At 53.6% G+C, this 15,091-nt stretch overlaps 8 protein-coding genes across 8 annotated transcripts; 4 read left to right on the top strand and 4 right to left on the bottom strand.

The window, feature by feature from the left end:
* Window positions 1–1,012: 1,012 nt before the first annotated feature.
* Window positions 1,013–2,761, top strand: M409DRAFT_19545 (uncharacterized protein; the record flags this gene model as incomplete). Its single annotated transcript, XM_033804989.1, has 2 exons — window positions 1,013–1,774; window positions 1,841–2,761. The coding sequence occupies 2 exons, from the start codon at window positions 1,013–1,015 to the stop codon at window positions 2,759–2,761; spliced, it is 1,683 nt and encodes a 560-aa protein (XP_033670816.1).
* A 245-nt stretch (window positions 2,762–3,006) lies between these two features.
* On the top strand, window positions 3,007–3,771 carry M409DRAFT_19544 (uncharacterized protein; the record flags this gene model as incomplete). Its single annotated transcript, XM_033804988.1, has 1 exon — window positions 3,007–3,771. One exon carries the CDS (start codon window positions 3,007–3,009, stop codon window positions 3,769–3,771), a length of 765 nt encoding a protein of 254 aa, XP_033670815.1.
* Window positions 3,772–5,030: 1,259 nt separating this feature from the next.
* On the top strand, window positions 5,031–6,134 carry M409DRAFT_19543 (uncharacterized protein; the record flags this gene model as incomplete). Its single annotated transcript, XM_033804987.1, has 2 exons — window positions 5,031–5,909; window positions 5,976–6,134. 2 exons carry the CDS (start codon window positions 5,031–5,033, stop codon window positions 6,132–6,134), a joined length of 1,038 nt encoding a protein of 345 aa, XP_033670814.1.
* Window positions 6,135–6,231: 97 nt separating this feature from the next.
* Window positions 6,232–6,752, bottom strand: M409DRAFT_19542 (uncharacterized protein; the record flags this gene model as incomplete). Its single annotated transcript, XM_033804986.1, has 2 exons — window positions 6,232–6,435; window positions 6,519–6,752. The coding sequence occupies 2 exons, from the start codon at window positions 6,750–6,752 to the stop codon at window positions 6,232–6,234; spliced, it is 438 nt and encodes a 145-aa protein (XP_033670813.1).
* Window positions 6,753–7,163: 411 nt separating this feature from the next.
* On the bottom strand, window positions 7,164–9,897 carry M409DRAFT_64350 (uncharacterized protein; the record flags this gene model as incomplete). The annotated part of the gene is made up of 2 exons (XM_033816035.1): window positions 7,164–8,466; window positions 8,519–9,897. 2 exons carry the CDS (start codon window positions 9,895–9,897, stop codon window positions 7,164–7,166), a joined length of 2,682 nt encoding a protein of 893 aa, XP_033670812.1.
* A 512-nt stretch (window positions 9,898–10,409) lies between these two features.
* M409DRAFT_64349 (uncharacterized protein) lies at window positions 10,410–12,088 on the bottom strand (the record flags this gene model as incomplete). Its single annotated transcript, XM_033816034.1, has 3 exons — window positions 10,410–11,053; window positions 11,107–11,979; window positions 12,040–12,088. 3 exons carry the CDS (start codon window positions 12,086–12,088, stop codon window positions 10,410–10,412), a joined length of 1,566 nt encoding a protein of 521 aa, XP_033670811.1.
* A 977-nt stretch (window positions 12,089–13,065) lies between these two features.
* M409DRAFT_19539 (uncharacterized protein) lies at window positions 13,066–13,944 on the top strand (the record flags this gene model as incomplete). Its single annotated transcript, XM_033804985.1, has 2 exons — window positions 13,066–13,095; window positions 13,156–13,944. 2 exons carry the CDS (start codon window positions 13,066–13,068, stop codon window positions 13,942–13,944), a joined length of 819 nt encoding a protein of 272 aa, XP_033670810.1.
* A 70-nt stretch (window positions 13,945–14,014) lies between these two features.
* On the bottom strand, window positions 14,015–14,713 carry M409DRAFT_51715 (uncharacterized protein; the record flags this gene model as incomplete). Its single annotated transcript, XM_033811882.1, has 1 exon — window positions 14,015–14,713. The coding sequence occupies one exon, from the start codon at window positions 14,711–14,713 to the stop codon at window positions 14,015–14,017; it is 699 nt and encodes a 232-aa protein (XP_033670809.1).
* Between the last annotated feature and the right edge of the window lie 378 nt (window positions 14,714–15,091).

Raw genomic sequence — 15,091 nt, 5'->3', positions numbered from 1 at the left:
AACACTGGTCCAAAATCAGGCTCAAGGTTCAGATGAGATAGCTACTGCAACCCTTCAGATCTAGTCTGCAATTCAGAGCCTTCAGCAGCAGCAAAGGATTGTATTAGCTATGTCAATTGAGACCTTCCTAAACCCAGTGGATGAGGCTGTCCAAGATAGCTCAGATGACCTCTTTGAGTAGATTGCCTCTCAATTCGATCCGGCAGACCAAGAGGATTCAGAAGAGGAGGATATTCAACCTAAGATCTTAGGGGATACAGCTCTTCAGGCCCTTGAACATCTAAGGCTATATGAGTTGCAGCAGGTAGATAGACAGCTAGAGATTGTGAGCATTCTTGACAAGTAAGAGACTATAATCAAAAGAAGGAAGGCTGAGATGCGAAAGCAGAGCGATATCACGTGTTTCTTTAGTTAGACTGGATAGTCCTATAACCTGGTTAGCAACATAGAATGAACTCAGGAATAAGTTATGTTCTTATCTAGGTTTGACTGTAGCACGGCCTTCACGGCATTTCAATATGCAGCGCTAGTCTGTGTGGTGTCCCAAAGCAGGAAAGCATGGCAACTGGCGTTGTCTGTGGCTGGCGTAAAGAGGCAGGGGTCGTTGTGCCATGCGGAGATACGGCTGCGGTAGGAAGCAGATTGATCACCCAGACGTAGGCGAAGACCAGTACCGCCGCTATGGTACAGACGCAATGATTACGCAGAGAGACCTGTCAAGGTTGCATGGCTATCCGAGCTGAAAGTATGTTTTTTCTTCTCCATCCCTGCTGCTCTTCGCACACCACCGAGGCCTCGAGCGGCATTGAGAGGCCCGTCGATCGAATACCTGCATCGACCATTCAGAGCAAGCGGGCAATGGCGCCCAATACCCACTCAGCGGAAGCTAAAATCAGAGCCTTATGAGGGACATGGAGCACCTTTAAGAACATGGGCTGTCGAGCGCCTGGTATAGCCTGCGTCATTCGGGCTCTTCTCTGACGTTAACCAAAACAGTACAACGGCAACATCCATGCAACGTCCGCACGGCGACGGGAAGCCAGAGCCGCTATCCAGGACAACATCCAAAAGCCCACTTCCATCCCCTGGAGAGGAGCGCCAAGACCCCTTTATCATCACACATCCCACCGGCGTTGCCTTTGTACCATTCAAAGCCGGCACTTCCTCAGGAATCAGCAGTGAGACGCGTCGTGCTGTTCGTGTGCAGGCGGCGAAGGCCAGTGCCGCGGCGAGAAAGAGGACCATCGCACGCAAGCTTGCCGGCAAAAGGAGTACTTCATACGATGACGCGAGCTCCTCATCTGCCGCAGAGAGCGATAGGGGAAGACGGCTGTCAGCTTCTTCAGCAGTGGATCTGAAATCACTTACCTTGACCACTTCACCCAGTCCCGCGAGATCGATCAGTGCTGGCCAACTTGAGCCTTTCCGGCTGTATCCCGCATCGAAATGGCATCCTGAAATACCTGACCTGGTGGACTACTTCCTCCATAATTTCGCGCCCGATTTCACGACGGACATGCTGGGTCGAGATGTCATGAGAAACCAGCTTTGGCCGGAAGCCTTGCAGGACAGTGCTCTGTTTCACGCAGTCTTACTCACTGCTGCCAGTCATGCTTCACTATCGCGAGCCCAGCCGATCCCGACGCCACTTCTTGCTCAATTGAGGAGCTCGACGTTTGAGAGCGCCAACAGCGCGATTGCGAAGTCACAGGGGAGAGCTGGTATTAGTGACGCGGTGGCAGGAGCAATTGCTTTGATGGCTGCGTGGGAGCTTGTGAGCCACCCTGTGTTCTTGTCTGCGTGATTGTTATGACCTGTGAGACTGACTCCAAGGCTTTAGCATTACGGAAACCTTTCAACATACGAGATGCATATGGGCGGACTGGAAACCATTGTGAACATGCGTGGAGGTTTGGCTTCCTCTGAACCCACTCAAGCAGGACTGGACTCGTTCTCCACGGCCATCGCCCAACTCATCCTCAATGCTGGTTACGACCTTGCTGTCTATGCAAATAGAAAGCCCTACTTCGACGCCAACGACAATCAGCTAGCAATCGCCCGTGCACCGTTGCGATCGCGAGGACTAACACGTTTGAGCCAGCAGCGCTTAGTTCTACCCAGCTTGCTGAAGCTCGTCGATGTTTTATCGTTGTACAAGCCGGGTGACAGGAGCGCGTTTTCGACGGTTCGAGACACCCAACAACGACTCGTCGAATGGTCACTCGCTTTGGTGACCAAAGTCAGCTATTGCCCAACACAAACGCTTCGAGAGGACAACACCAAACAGCAGGCAAGTGCACTGATTCGGCTTGTTGGACTGACGCTGTGTGAGTACTTCCAGATGTTAGCAGGGACAGTAAGCTCTGAAGGACTTCAGGCTCTGTACGCAGAAGCACTCCTTCTAGCCCCTGAGACGCTTGTCGGCACGCTCTACGAAGAAGCGACCTTCTGGGCTCTGTTTACGATCTGCTCTGCCACTGGACGTTGCGAGGCGAAGCACATGAGGTGCTTGAAAAGACTTTCTATGGAGCTGAGCATAAGAGACTGGACGGCGGCTAGAGATCTGCTCTCGATCTACGTCTTCCCTGACGATACGTTGGACGGCAGTGCGTACAACCTGTGGGAGGCCATCAGCAATAGCATGATTGCCAGGGACACCACACTGGGCCCAAAGGAGAACAATGTCTTCGCGAAGGGTATTCAGCATCCGCCGGCGCATATTGGCGCTGCCATCGCCGCTGTTGAGGCAACCACAACTTGATGGTGTGTGCTCCTGTTTCCCCTTTCCAAGGCGAGTGAAGTAGTCTCTGGACTTGCTTCACTTTTCTCGCGTGACACATGCAAACATGTGCTTCACTCAATGACGCTGACATCAAACGAAGCAAAGAGCCCTCGAGTGAAGAGAAACGCGCCGCTTCTTACTTGCGCGGACGGCGTACAACATCACAACGTTTTCACCTCAACATCGACATCATCCCCGCGAATCTACGTCTGACCAAGCCAGCCATGACTGAACCGCAAGACTTGCCGTCAAGCGTGTCAGTGGGATGCGGAGAAGAAGATGGAAATGGAGGACGTGAGGAGACCGCAAACGAAGGCGGCACAGCTGCAGGCACTGAAGCGGACAACGACCACGACGACGATGAAGCGAGTGAGGATGAAGAGCCTACCGACGAGGAAGAAGAGGACGCGGACAATGACGCAGAAGGACAGCCTGAATCGGCTTTCACGGATTCCTCACCAGATGAATCATCCCCCGCACCACCAGATGAGCAGGTCTTCGACAAGCAAGGAAGTCAAGGATCTCCAAAGTTCAAGCAGGCCGCACTGGCGGGCGCCTTCGTGAAAGCACCAGACAACCCACCGGACTCTGATGACGACAGCAGCGAGGGCGAGGACCAAGACGAACAGTCAGATGAGGACGAGGTGGATGAAACACCAACGAGGGGGCCCGCAGGCGAACAGCGTGACGGCGGCGGAAGTTCCTATGAGGGCGCCGGTGCAGACGGAGACGATGACGAGCAGGATGAAATGGAGGAGGAAGAAGACGAGGACGTCGGTGAGGATGTCGACGAGGAGAGCGATGAAGATGTCGATGAGGATGTCGACGAAGGAATCGATGAGGAGGACACCGACGAGGAGGACGTCGACGAGGAGGATGTCGAGACACCATCGAATGCGAACACAGGTCATTCGGTTGAAGGCCACGGCCACGTTGGCGAGGAGACGGGCTCTGGTGGAGACGGTGACCACGAGGAGGAGAAGTCTTGATTGAAGAGAGTGAGTCAAGCGTTCCACCATCTGGGACGAAAAGGAGGAGACCGAGGAAGAGGAAAGGCAGCATTAAGGAGAACCGTCTTGATCCCTGGATTCGGAAGCTTGAGGACGACGAGACTGCCTCTCACAAGGATGGATGCAATGGTCTGAAAGGTAGCGCTTGGAGACGGCCGAAGTATAGGTCGTTCTAATCGTCAATCGATGACCATCACACCGCTTCCCCTTCATCTCGTACAAGCAATGACCGCCTGCACAGTCCCATCCGCACCCATATCGATGTCCCTCTTGGCCCACTCCCACGGAAACATCCTCTTATTCTCCTTCATGAACTTCAACTGATCATCCACCTACTTGTTCACGTCCTTCTCAACCGACGAGCGAGGTCCCTCATGGACCAAGTGCCAACGATAGTGGCTCTATAAAGGCGAGCTCACGTCAAGGTTTGAGATCTCGAAACAAAAACACAACGACAAAGAAGCCAAGTGCTCACGAGCAGGCGACCGACGAAGATGCGGCGCCAAAGAAGAGTGGAGGCACAAGAAGGGGTGAACGAGTCTCTGGTTGATGTCAGAAGATAGGTGTAATCCCTGAGCAAGCAAACGCAGCACGATGCGACGCGAAATGGCAGGCCTGCAGTCAACTGCGTTTGTCTGTCCACCTCTAAAGGAAACGCCTGGATGCATCAGCGATTTGTCCGATGACCAGCTTTTTGCTGCGGACGAAGCAGAGGCCATGGAATTCTATGAGAGTGAAATGCATCGTGTGGCCGACTCACATAGCACAATGCCCCACAAGCGCTCGGATAAAAGATGTTCCAGACCTCAAGTGAATGCACGTGCATGCAGACAACCGCAGTCCAAGCGCTGTGACTTCATCATCAAGCGTGAACTTCGAGCTGCTTACATATAAGCCCGCCCCAAATGCAGACTCGCCGAAGCGGCCCTGCCAAAACAGGAAAAGAGTCAAGTCGTGCAACGTTGAATCTCATCAGCGCTTCTCGCATCTCGGAATTCACGACGCTTCCGATACCAGGGGACCAAGCAGCATTTGTAAACACTGTGCTACGATGTACAGATTCTTTGAAATGGATCTGGAGACTTAGTCAAATGTAATTCCGCTGCTTGGTAGGCAGAAAGTTGCATTAATAGAGGGCGGTTGGTACGCAGGCATCGTGGTGGAATTGAGCGTGTGCTTCAGGAGGAACAGCTACTGATCTCGACTGACTGGACGACGAAAAACACAGTGAAGACATCATGAAACTCCATAGCCTCCTCTTGCCCATCGCCAGCCTGATCACAAGCATCTCCTGCCTGCAACCGCTTGATCAATGGGGCCACGAAAGAATCCAACTGCAAGACGTTTCAATCCACTTCCGCTACTCGCAAGGCGGCAAGCCTCCCTTACTTCTAATCCACGGCTCGCCACAGCACTCACGAACATGGACTCACATGGGCCCAATCCTCGCCGAGCACTTCTCAGTCATCGCACCAGACAATCGCGGCCAGGGAGACTCAGCCCTCAGCCTCAGCGACAACTACACCGCCTTAGCAGCCGGAGCCGATCATCTCGCTATGCTCAACTTCCTCAACATTAGCAAGACATACGTCTTCTCGCACGACAAAGGCGCTGGTCTGGCAGCGTCCCTTGCTCTCGAACATCCCGAAAGAGTCGAGAAGATCATATTCTCCGAATATGCGCTTCCAGGGATGACAGGCTACAGCACAGAAGTCACCTCTCCAGATCCCTATCAGAACTGGCAGCTTGCATTCTTCGCCGTGCCAGACGTGGCTCAGTTCTTCATTCAGGGCAAAGAGAGACAGATGCTGGAATGGTACTTCTGGCACTCTTCCTACAGCGGCACCGATGTCATTTCCAACGAACTTCTTGATGTATACGCGAGGGCCATCTCGAAGCCGGGGTTCTTGAGGGCTATGTTTCAATACTTTGCCGCTGCTTTCGAGGACGAGAAATACTTCAAAGCCGTTCTCGCAAGCAAGGGGAAGTTGCAGATGCCAGCTCTAGCGATGGGAGGAGAGGCTTTGTTCTCGCCACCAGAGATCCTGAGACAGGCTTGGGGAGGTGTTGCTGAGAATCTTGAAACGGCCGTCGTGCCGAAGGCTGGACATTGGATCGTGAGTCTGAGAACGAGATACCTGTTGACGCTTGATATGGGAAGATTTGCTGATCAACTTTCGCAGGCCGATGAGAATCCTACCTGGGTGGCAAACCGAGCAATCCAATTCTTCGGCAACAGTACCCTTCCTGGATTGGATCTATCTAGCCTTGAACGCCTGACCACGATGTTCGGCATTCTTGGTAACACCATGTTGACGCCAGGCATCAACGGCACAGCGTAAAAGAGCCAGCACATATGCAAACACACCTCCATCCTCAATCAACAAACCCCCTCTCCCCACTCCACCCAGCTCACAAACTCCAACCCCACCACCCCATCTATCTCAAACTCCCCGCCGTGCTCAACGTATCCTCCAAAAACTGCATATAAACCACCTTCCCCTCCTCCTCCCCGTCCCTCCCAAACCTCGCCAAAACCGCAAAAGGCGAATCCGTAACCTTGCCCAACCCCCTCGACACAAACCGAAACCTCCCAAACACAGCAACCTCTTTCGTCTCCCCGTCCGCAAGCGCCGTGTGGATCTATCTAAATCATCAGCGTACACCATACACCACACACTATCACACTATCACATCAGCGGAGGTAGGGTAAGAATAAGGCATACATCAAACACCTCCACCTCCCACGCCCGGTTCACCTGCACGAAAACTTCGTGGACCCCTTCCGGGCCTACGTTTTTATGTATGCCGCACCAGGGCTCGATGGCTTTGAGGTCGGGGTTTTCGAACGCGAGGGAGACGTAGGTTGCGCCGGGGGCGACGATTTCGCGGACGGTGGAGAGGTCGGTGGTGTTGGAGAGGAGGCGGAGGATGGCGGCTTTGTTGGGTGAGGGGGACATTTTTTTTGTTCGGGTGGATTCCTGTTATGGGAGAAGCTTATGAGTGCTCGCGAGAATGGACAGGGGTTGATATCTTTATTTACATGTTTATACTGAGCTCTCTCAGTCATCGATCCAGAGGCAAATAGCCTCCGTGCAGTCACTTCCTGAGCTATGTCATCGCGGCCAGCCACATGGCACTTGTGACCTGCCGTACTCCATTTCGAGGTATTTTAGCTTCTTTCTTGTCAGCACTTACTAATGTGATGCAGAACACATCGAACCTGACATGTATGAAACGGGGTCGCTGAGCCAAGTTCGTAACGCATTATCCTCCTATTCACTACAACGTGTTCCTCGTGCGGTGCCAAAAAGGGTCACAAGATTCTTCCAAGAGGTCATTGTTTTCTGCAGCAGAAACCTGTCCATCTCTTACCACTGCTGTCCAGTAGTCGCCACGTCCCCGTTGAAGCTGAAAGGCGCCATTCCGCCACCTAGAAACAAACCATCCATACCAGCACCCATCAAACCATCCATACTACCCAAGTTCATCTCCATCGCTTGCTCGAAGCCTGAGCCCCACAGATAGTCTGGAAGCGAGCCGTCGAGACCATATTGATCCACCATGCCTCCGCCGTAGTTGGCAGCAGCTCCATTGTCCGCAACCACCGGGTATGTTGCGTTGGACTGCTGCTCCTGCGTTGGATCGAAGGGGTATCCTGTGCTTGGGTTCTTCCATTGAGTCTGGCCGAAACGGACTGGATGCGGGCTGTCATACGTCCAAGCATTGCTTTGCTGGCCTGAGCCTTGTGATTGGGACGTCTGATTGCCAGTGGCTACTTGCGACAGAAGCTGCAAACCAGACTGGCCAGACGGTGCGCTGTCACTCTTCTGCCTCTCCTGCAGGCTTGTGGTCGGAGGATGCGGGAGTTGCTCGCCGCGTGATTGTGCTGCGACGTTGTCCTTGTGCTTCCTGAACCAGTCTTTAAGCACGGACAGGATCCGCAAGATCTTTGGATGCGGCCGGAACTCTTGCTCGTTGGCCACGCTGCCAAACAGATTGATCAAGCTGTCAATGTAATGATCAACTCGCACATCGTCCGGCGTCATGATCTTGGAGATCTCGCTCCCCGGAGTAGTTATGGCCACATGCATCTTGATCAGAATGACCAATGCGTAAGTGCAGCGCACGAAGAAGATCAACATGGGTAGCGTCTTGACAGTGGCAATGTCGAATGTCAGCATCATGTCGAGTATGCCGTGTGCAGATCGACGGCAGGCTTCAAGAGCTGCCATCTGATGTTGTGTGAGAGTCTCGGAGGTGTTGTTGACGGCCTTGAGCGACTCTTCTGTGAAGGGCAGCTTGAAGTCCTCGATGTTGTGGTTGAAATGCAGCGCAATCTCGTGCAGGTACAGACTTGCAACATTCTCGAAAAACTTGAGTCCAGGGTGGTCTTTGAGTTGCGGTGGTATGTCGTCGGCCCATGCCTTGAGCTCGTTCTCCAGCACGTTGAGCTGATACGTCACCTTCGGATCGGTGATGCTGATGTTCGCGGTATTATCATCCATCAGGAACTGGAGACCAATGTCTTCACAGATGTGTTGGATTTTGATGTGCTGGCAGAAGAGCTTGTCGGACTCGTATGCCTCGGGACTGGTCTCAAGAATCTCAACGCACTCTCTCATGTAATTGCTCCATCTGATGAGGTTAGGGCGACGAAGGACCATCGAAGCGCTGAGAAGGACGTTAGAAAATAGTTTGCTCAATGGTTGTGACTAAGACTCACCTAGCACAGAGGTAGTAGCATCCAAGCCATGCCCTCCTGGCTTCAACGGTGTCTGAGTTTTGCGGCAACATCATGTGCGGTCCAGGGGCCATGTCGGCGTTTGGACCACCGAAGCCTCTTCTAGCCTTCGTAGCGTTGAAGCGCTTGCCCAGGCCGATGTCTATAGCCATGACCGCAGCCATGTGAATGATCTGATAGAAGTTGGTCTGCTCAGCCCTCTCCGGCGGCTTGTACCACAATGCCATGACCTGCATAGCCTGGATGAGCTCAAGCGACTTGGCTCCGTTGCACACGACACAATCGGCAATTGCACGAATGGCTTCGCGAGAAAGCTGCTGCGATATGTCCTGCGGAAGCATTCCCGCTGACGTGGCCGAGAGGATGCATGCATACAGAATTGGCTTCTCCTTGCGGATCTGCTCGGCGGTAGTGTCTGGTGGGAAGACAACGGCAGGCATGTGGGGCGCAAGCTTGAGAATGTAGCGATTGAATATGCTGACCCCCATCTCTAGACTGACGAGAGAGTTGATACGATTCATGAATTCTTCCGGCGAGCGGTGGATGAGATGGCGGAGCGAGTCTGCGCTGGGACCCCAGGCATCGTTCATTTGGCGGTATGTCTCGTGGCCGTAAACGCCTGTGGAAGATCCGTAACGAGAGATTGGTCCGGGGTTTGAAACGTCTGCAGCATCCAGAGATTCAGTCTCTCGTGGGCCATCTTCAGTTCGTCGCCGCTTCTGAGGTGGCTGCATACCAGCAGAACCGGGAAGAGGGCTTGCGCCAGCAGAGCCGAGCTGCGAGGAGTACTGAGCCAAAGAGTGCTGTAGCGATGCTGCGCTTTGTCTGCCTTGCATCATGTCTGCCGTCGGCGGAGGTGCTCCTGGATTGTGCGGCGAGCCATACTGCGAATGTACAGCTTGTTGCTGCTGCAGCACCGCTGTCAAAGCATCCAGCTTCTTCTCCAGCTCAGCGACCCTGTTGTCTGCCTTCTTCTGTCTCTTTCGGCTCGGCGCGGTAATGATGCACTGCCTGCCCGCCTTCTGGCATCGTCTACATGGCAGCTCCGGATGTGCAGGATCTTGGTCGCAACGGACCTTTAACCCACGGCAGGCCTCACATGCTCGAGGCCGCTTAGGGTCCTCTGCAGCGCCGCCCTCGTCTTCGTTCGCGCTGTGCTCTCCGCCATCTCCCTGCCCATAGCCAGTATTCGCTCCCGCCGGGCTGGCCTGGTTGCTCTGGCTTCCCACGCTCGCTGCGCCTGTACTAGGCTGCTGTGGGGTATGTGTATGTGGGGTCGGATACTGGTAGTAAGGCTGTTGCTGCGATGGCGATGCGGTCGTTGGGTACGGCGGAGGGTTCAGTGAAGTTCCACCAGGCATCAGCTGGGATGGCGGTGGACGCTCATACTGGCGTTGAGGTGCTACTTGCGGTTTATTGTCGACGCTGCCGCCCAGACGAGGGTCGAGATTGGAGCTCATCGTCGCTTTGGCGTGGATTCCTGGGTGGTTTGACGTCGGCGTCGGTCTTTCCGGGAGCGATGATGGTCGGTGGTGTTGGCCGAGCTTCCGCGTCACGCCCGAGGTTTTTTGGAACCAACAGCCTCGATGATGTCCAAGTCCAGCGTCGACATCAAACGGCGACTTTGGTGCAGGCAGAGCGAAAAGAGAGCGATGTCGTCGGGGTTGACGTACTTGTGCTGTGCCCCGATGTCCACGCAATGTCGAGTGCCGGCGAGTGGTTGTTTCCTTCAAGATTCGCCCCGCTTTAAATTCCACTTTAGGAACGAGTCACGTGAGTTGCATCCGCGTGAGCTCAGCAAGAAGGCATTGACATTCGGTCGCCGTAAAGCTCAGCAAGTTTGTAAAAGACTATGATTGCTGCCAGACTATTGCTACTGACATTGCCAGCTCGCCGGCTTCTTTGGTGCTCCACCAGTATACACCAATGTCTTCGGGTACAGACATAACTCTCTGACTGTCCCATCTCCCGCTTGACTCCTCGCCGTCAACGTCTCCGGAGCAGTCCCATTCTCAACCCACGCCATCAACGCAGCCAATGTCTCGTCCTCCTCAGGTCTTGGTCCTATACCACCGAAGCAATGATTCACTCCAGGAGCTTCGAAGTATCGATAGTAGTCCGCTACGTTCTTGTCAAGGTCCATCACCTGCTTGTAGTAGTTCGAGGATCCATTGACATGAATAAGCTCATCAGCTAGGCCATGCCAGGTGATCATCTTTCCTCCGCGGGATTTGAAACCTGAAAGATCTGGATCAGAAGTGCCGAGCATGCTGCTATATTCTTGTGTGGCCCTGTGGAACATGCTGAAGTACTCGTCGTCGGTCATCTTTGTCGTGGCGTAATCGGGGTCCTTTGCCAGGAAAAGTCGGATAAATTCCTCTGCAACGACAAATGGGGCACCGAGGCAAGAGGTACCACTCGAGTTGGCACATTTTGTACCCGCCATACCGTTGAACGGAGTGCCGTGATTGACGCCGTACCAGTACCACTTCTCACGTTCGACGGGGTTAATCGGGCCTAGCTGCAGGTACGTCAGGAAGGTTTCTCTTCAGTCTCTGGATGATGAAGACTTGCCCAAAATGCATTCGCAGCCACAGTACCCGCTTTTGTAAATTTCTGTGTCCTCCCATCGCACTCAAAATCGTTTCCGACGAGCGTATTCGGATCAAACCTGCAAAGCGAGGGCAGAGATATAACGCCATCTTCCACACCATCCATATCATCGCAAGCTTCGACCGCAGCTTTGTTGATAGCGTCCAGCTCGCACGGCAAAGGATAGTGCCCTACCCTGTTCATCACATGTTGTACAAAGTACTCTGCAACCACAAACTTGTCGAGATTGATTGCCGGTGCAAGTGCTAGGATGCCGTCGTACAGCTCGGGATACTTTTGTGCGAACATAAGGCCTTGTCGTCCACCAGTGGAGCAGCCGGCCCAGTAGGAGTATTTCGGTGGCGAGGAATAGAACTGAGAAGTAAGTTGCTTGCCGATGAGGGTCATGTCACCAAGAGCCTTGTATGCGTAGTCCTCCAGCAAGTTCCAGTTGATATTTCCTGGGCTATTGAGAGCCCATGTTTCCGCTGACTGCTTGTGCAGGGTATGGCCTCCATCCGTCGAAGCAGCCGCAAAGCCTTGTGCGGTGACTGGAGCAAGAACTCCAGCGTCGACTCCGGTGATGAATCCGCGACCGCCTCGTCCCAGAAAGCGGCCATTCCATCCCGTCAAAGGAAAGCATGCGAAGACGTTGACCCTGTCGGCTGTGCCAGGATGAGTGTACGTGACCGTGACGTTGCAGAAGTTGAGGTTGGCATGTTGCACGCCCATCAGGGTAGTCGAGTAATTCTCAACCGGTGTCGCAATCACGTTCAGGACCTTCGCCCCAAAGACATCGAGATCGATGAATGAGTCGCCATGGCACCTCTCCAGTAATGTACTGTTAACAACTCCAATGGTAGAAAGAGCGACAGCGGATTGGAGTGGGATCTGCTTCATATCTTCAGCACCAACAGATGTGACAAGCACCTTGAGCAGCAGGGTAATGGCTGCTGCCATCTTGTTGTTGATCATGGCAAGTTTGTGGTGGTACAGAGACCCCTGCAATTGTCTCCAAGTCAACGGCAGCGACTGTGCGGATCTCTTTTAAGCACTCCACGTCGTACAGAGTGTAGTAACTGTACGAGGCCTGAGCCATCAGCGCGTCTCACTGTACGAGAGTTTAACCATTGCGCTTCTTGGTCCCTGCACTCTGAATTGGCTCTGCGATGGATGCGGATTCGAGATGCAGTGTCGAGGTGTCCAAGTGCCGTGGACGAACAAGAAGAAGATGGAGAGATGGAGGTGAAGTCGGGCCAGACAAGAACCCGCTGTCGCCCAATGGAGCAATGATCTGCGAGCGACATCCCGGTCCGCAGAAAGGAGCAAACTGCACGACATTCGTGCTCCCAAACAACAATATCTAACTCAACCACTGGCTCTGGCTCTTGAGCAGAACAAGTCAACTACAAATGGCGGGGTGTGGTCCTTCATGTCGCCTTGCAAAGACGACCACCTTACCTCCTGCTGCTCACGGGCGACTACTTCCATACCAGCATCGTACGAGGAGATACTGATCTTTTAAGAAACAATTGTTACAGCATCATGGCACTTGGGTGTACTCAAGTGACTGCCCAACCAGATCATTGAAGTCAACGCCGAATTGGTGTTAAAGCATTGGTATGCTGGCTTCTTGCGTCACTTCCTGATCACTCATCAAACAAATACTTCTAGCCTAGGTGATGACACAACACCTTAGACTTCGCACGCACCTGGATTATATTTCACCCTGGTAAACACGGCCCATTTGCCCGAATAGGCTCAATATGATGCAGCGAGCGCCATGCCATGCGTCCAGATTATCAAGCAAGCGAACTGCCCGGTCGAGTGAGGAGTTGATATAAAGCTGTAAAGCGACCGAAGAACACCTTCGAACTCATATCCATCAAGGTGTCTGCCGATATAGCAGTTGCCTAGTCGAACACCAAACACTCACGATGTCTCAGAAATCTCCCATTTTCGTCGACGTCTATATCACACCTCTCCTCCCCACAACGACCGGCTCAGACGACCCCCTCAAACAATAGTGGTCACCCACATCACTGACACTAATCCACACCACCAAATCCGCCATCATCGTTGACACCTACGCCACCGTTCCCCAAACCGAAGAGCTCGCCGACTGGATCGAGCAGACAGCGCCAGGGAAGCAGATCAAGTACTTCTTCACTACACATGCCCACCCAGATCACTTCATGGGATTTCCCGTGCTGCAAAAGCGCTTCCCGGGTATCAAGGCTATGGCTACAAGTAAGGTTCTCGAAGGCATATGGCCCATGTACACACCGAATTGGGTGAAGTTGTGGCAAGGCTTCTTCCCCAATCAGGTCGATGCTACGCAGCATGACTGGGAGGCCTTGCCAGCTTCAAACGAGCTGGAGCTAGACGGCCACATCTTGAAAGCGTATGATGTGATTCAAGGAGATTCTTCAGCCAACAGCTTCCTCCATGTCCCTTCTCTGGATCTGGTCGTAGCCGGTGATCTTGTCTACGGAGACTGCTACCAATATCTCGCCGAAGCCAACACCAAAGAGAAGCGAGCGAACTGGATCAAAGCTGTCGAACAGATCGAGAGCTTGCAGCCCAAGATTGTGGTGCCAGGTCATAAGCGACGGAGTCAGATCGATGGAGCGTATCTGACAGAAACAACGAAAGAGTACATCTGGGTGTTTGAGAGGGAGCTGGAGAAGGCGAGTAGTGCGGAAGAGCTGGAGAAGAGGATGATCGAGCTGTACCCAGAGAGGTGGAATCGATTCATTCTGGAGCGGAGCTGTCAGAGTTCCTTCGCCGCTAAGACGAGCAAGGAGCAGTTGTGATACGGCATCTATCCGTTCGTAATGCAAAAACATCTATGTCACATCCTCCACCCATCACAGAACCTCACGTTCAATCATTCAACATCGTCACCACCCTTCCCACCTCCTCCCGCGGCACAACTATCTCATTAACCCGATTATGCTCCGCCGGCCAACCCACCGCAATCCCACACAAAATCGCTTGATCCTCAGGTAATCCAAACCCCTCCCTCAACACCTCCGGATATCCCGTCACGCTGACCTGCAAACAGCTTCCCAACCCCCTCTCCGTCAGCGCGAGCATGAACGTCTGCACGAACATCCCCACGCTCATAGCATCAACAACCGTTAAAGACGAATCCATAGCAATAACCCCAGCGACAGGCGCCCCGAAAAACTCATAATTCCGCAACGTGGCAGCTTTATGTTCCTCCTTCGCGGAGCGCGGGATATTATACCCCTGCTCGCCATACAAGAGATGTCCAAACTCCGAGCGAAAGTGTTTGAACTGCTCCGGCAGCGGCGGGACGTTGGGTCCATGAGCCTGGGAGGCTTGTTGCAGGGCGGAGACGATGCGGTCGCGGGCGGGGCCTGAGGCGAGGGTGAGGCGCCAGTTTTGGATGTTGGAGTTGGAGGGGGCGAGCTGGGCGAGGGAGAGGCATTCGTATAGGAGGTCTTGGGGGACGGGGTCCGGTTTGTAGAAGCGGATGGAGTGGCGGTGGCGGATGCAGTCTTCGAGGGAGGGGACGAGGTCTGGGAGGTGTTTGGAGTTGGGGGTGGGGTTGGTCATTGTTGGAGCTGGTTGTTTGTGAGGTGGTGGAGGGATGGACTGTTGTGATGCCCAGGGGTGAGAAGGGTATTATTTGGAGAGAGGAACGTGAATCTGAAGAAGAGGTCTTTATTCTTCTACTGATACATCATCTCAGTCAGCACCTCGAACGCACCATACCCAACCTACGTCCAGGCCTCGCAGTAGTCGACGTCCAAGGACAGCTGAAGCTAGAGCTTCGACACCGCCGAAACCTTCTCGCGCTATGTGGACTTTTTTTTGCAAGCGTCAATGGCGGATCGCCGTGCCTGCGGGATCGACGAAGCCGTGCTGCGGTAGTAGTGCGAGGCTCCAATGCAGGGTCAGGCATGTCGTTGGATTCACTCAGCTGCGTATGTA

Source organism: Zasmidium cellare (assembly GCF_010093935.1).
Source record: "Zasmidium cellare ATCC 36951 unplaced genomic scaffold M409scaffold_8, whole genome shotgun sequence".
NCBI lineage: Eukaryota > Fungi > Ascomycota > Dothideomycetes > Mycosphaerellales > Mycosphaerellaceae > Zasmidium > Zasmidium cellare.
The sequence above is the reverse complement of the archived record's forward strand: the minus strand, read 5'-3'. Positions and strand labels throughout refer to the sequence as shown.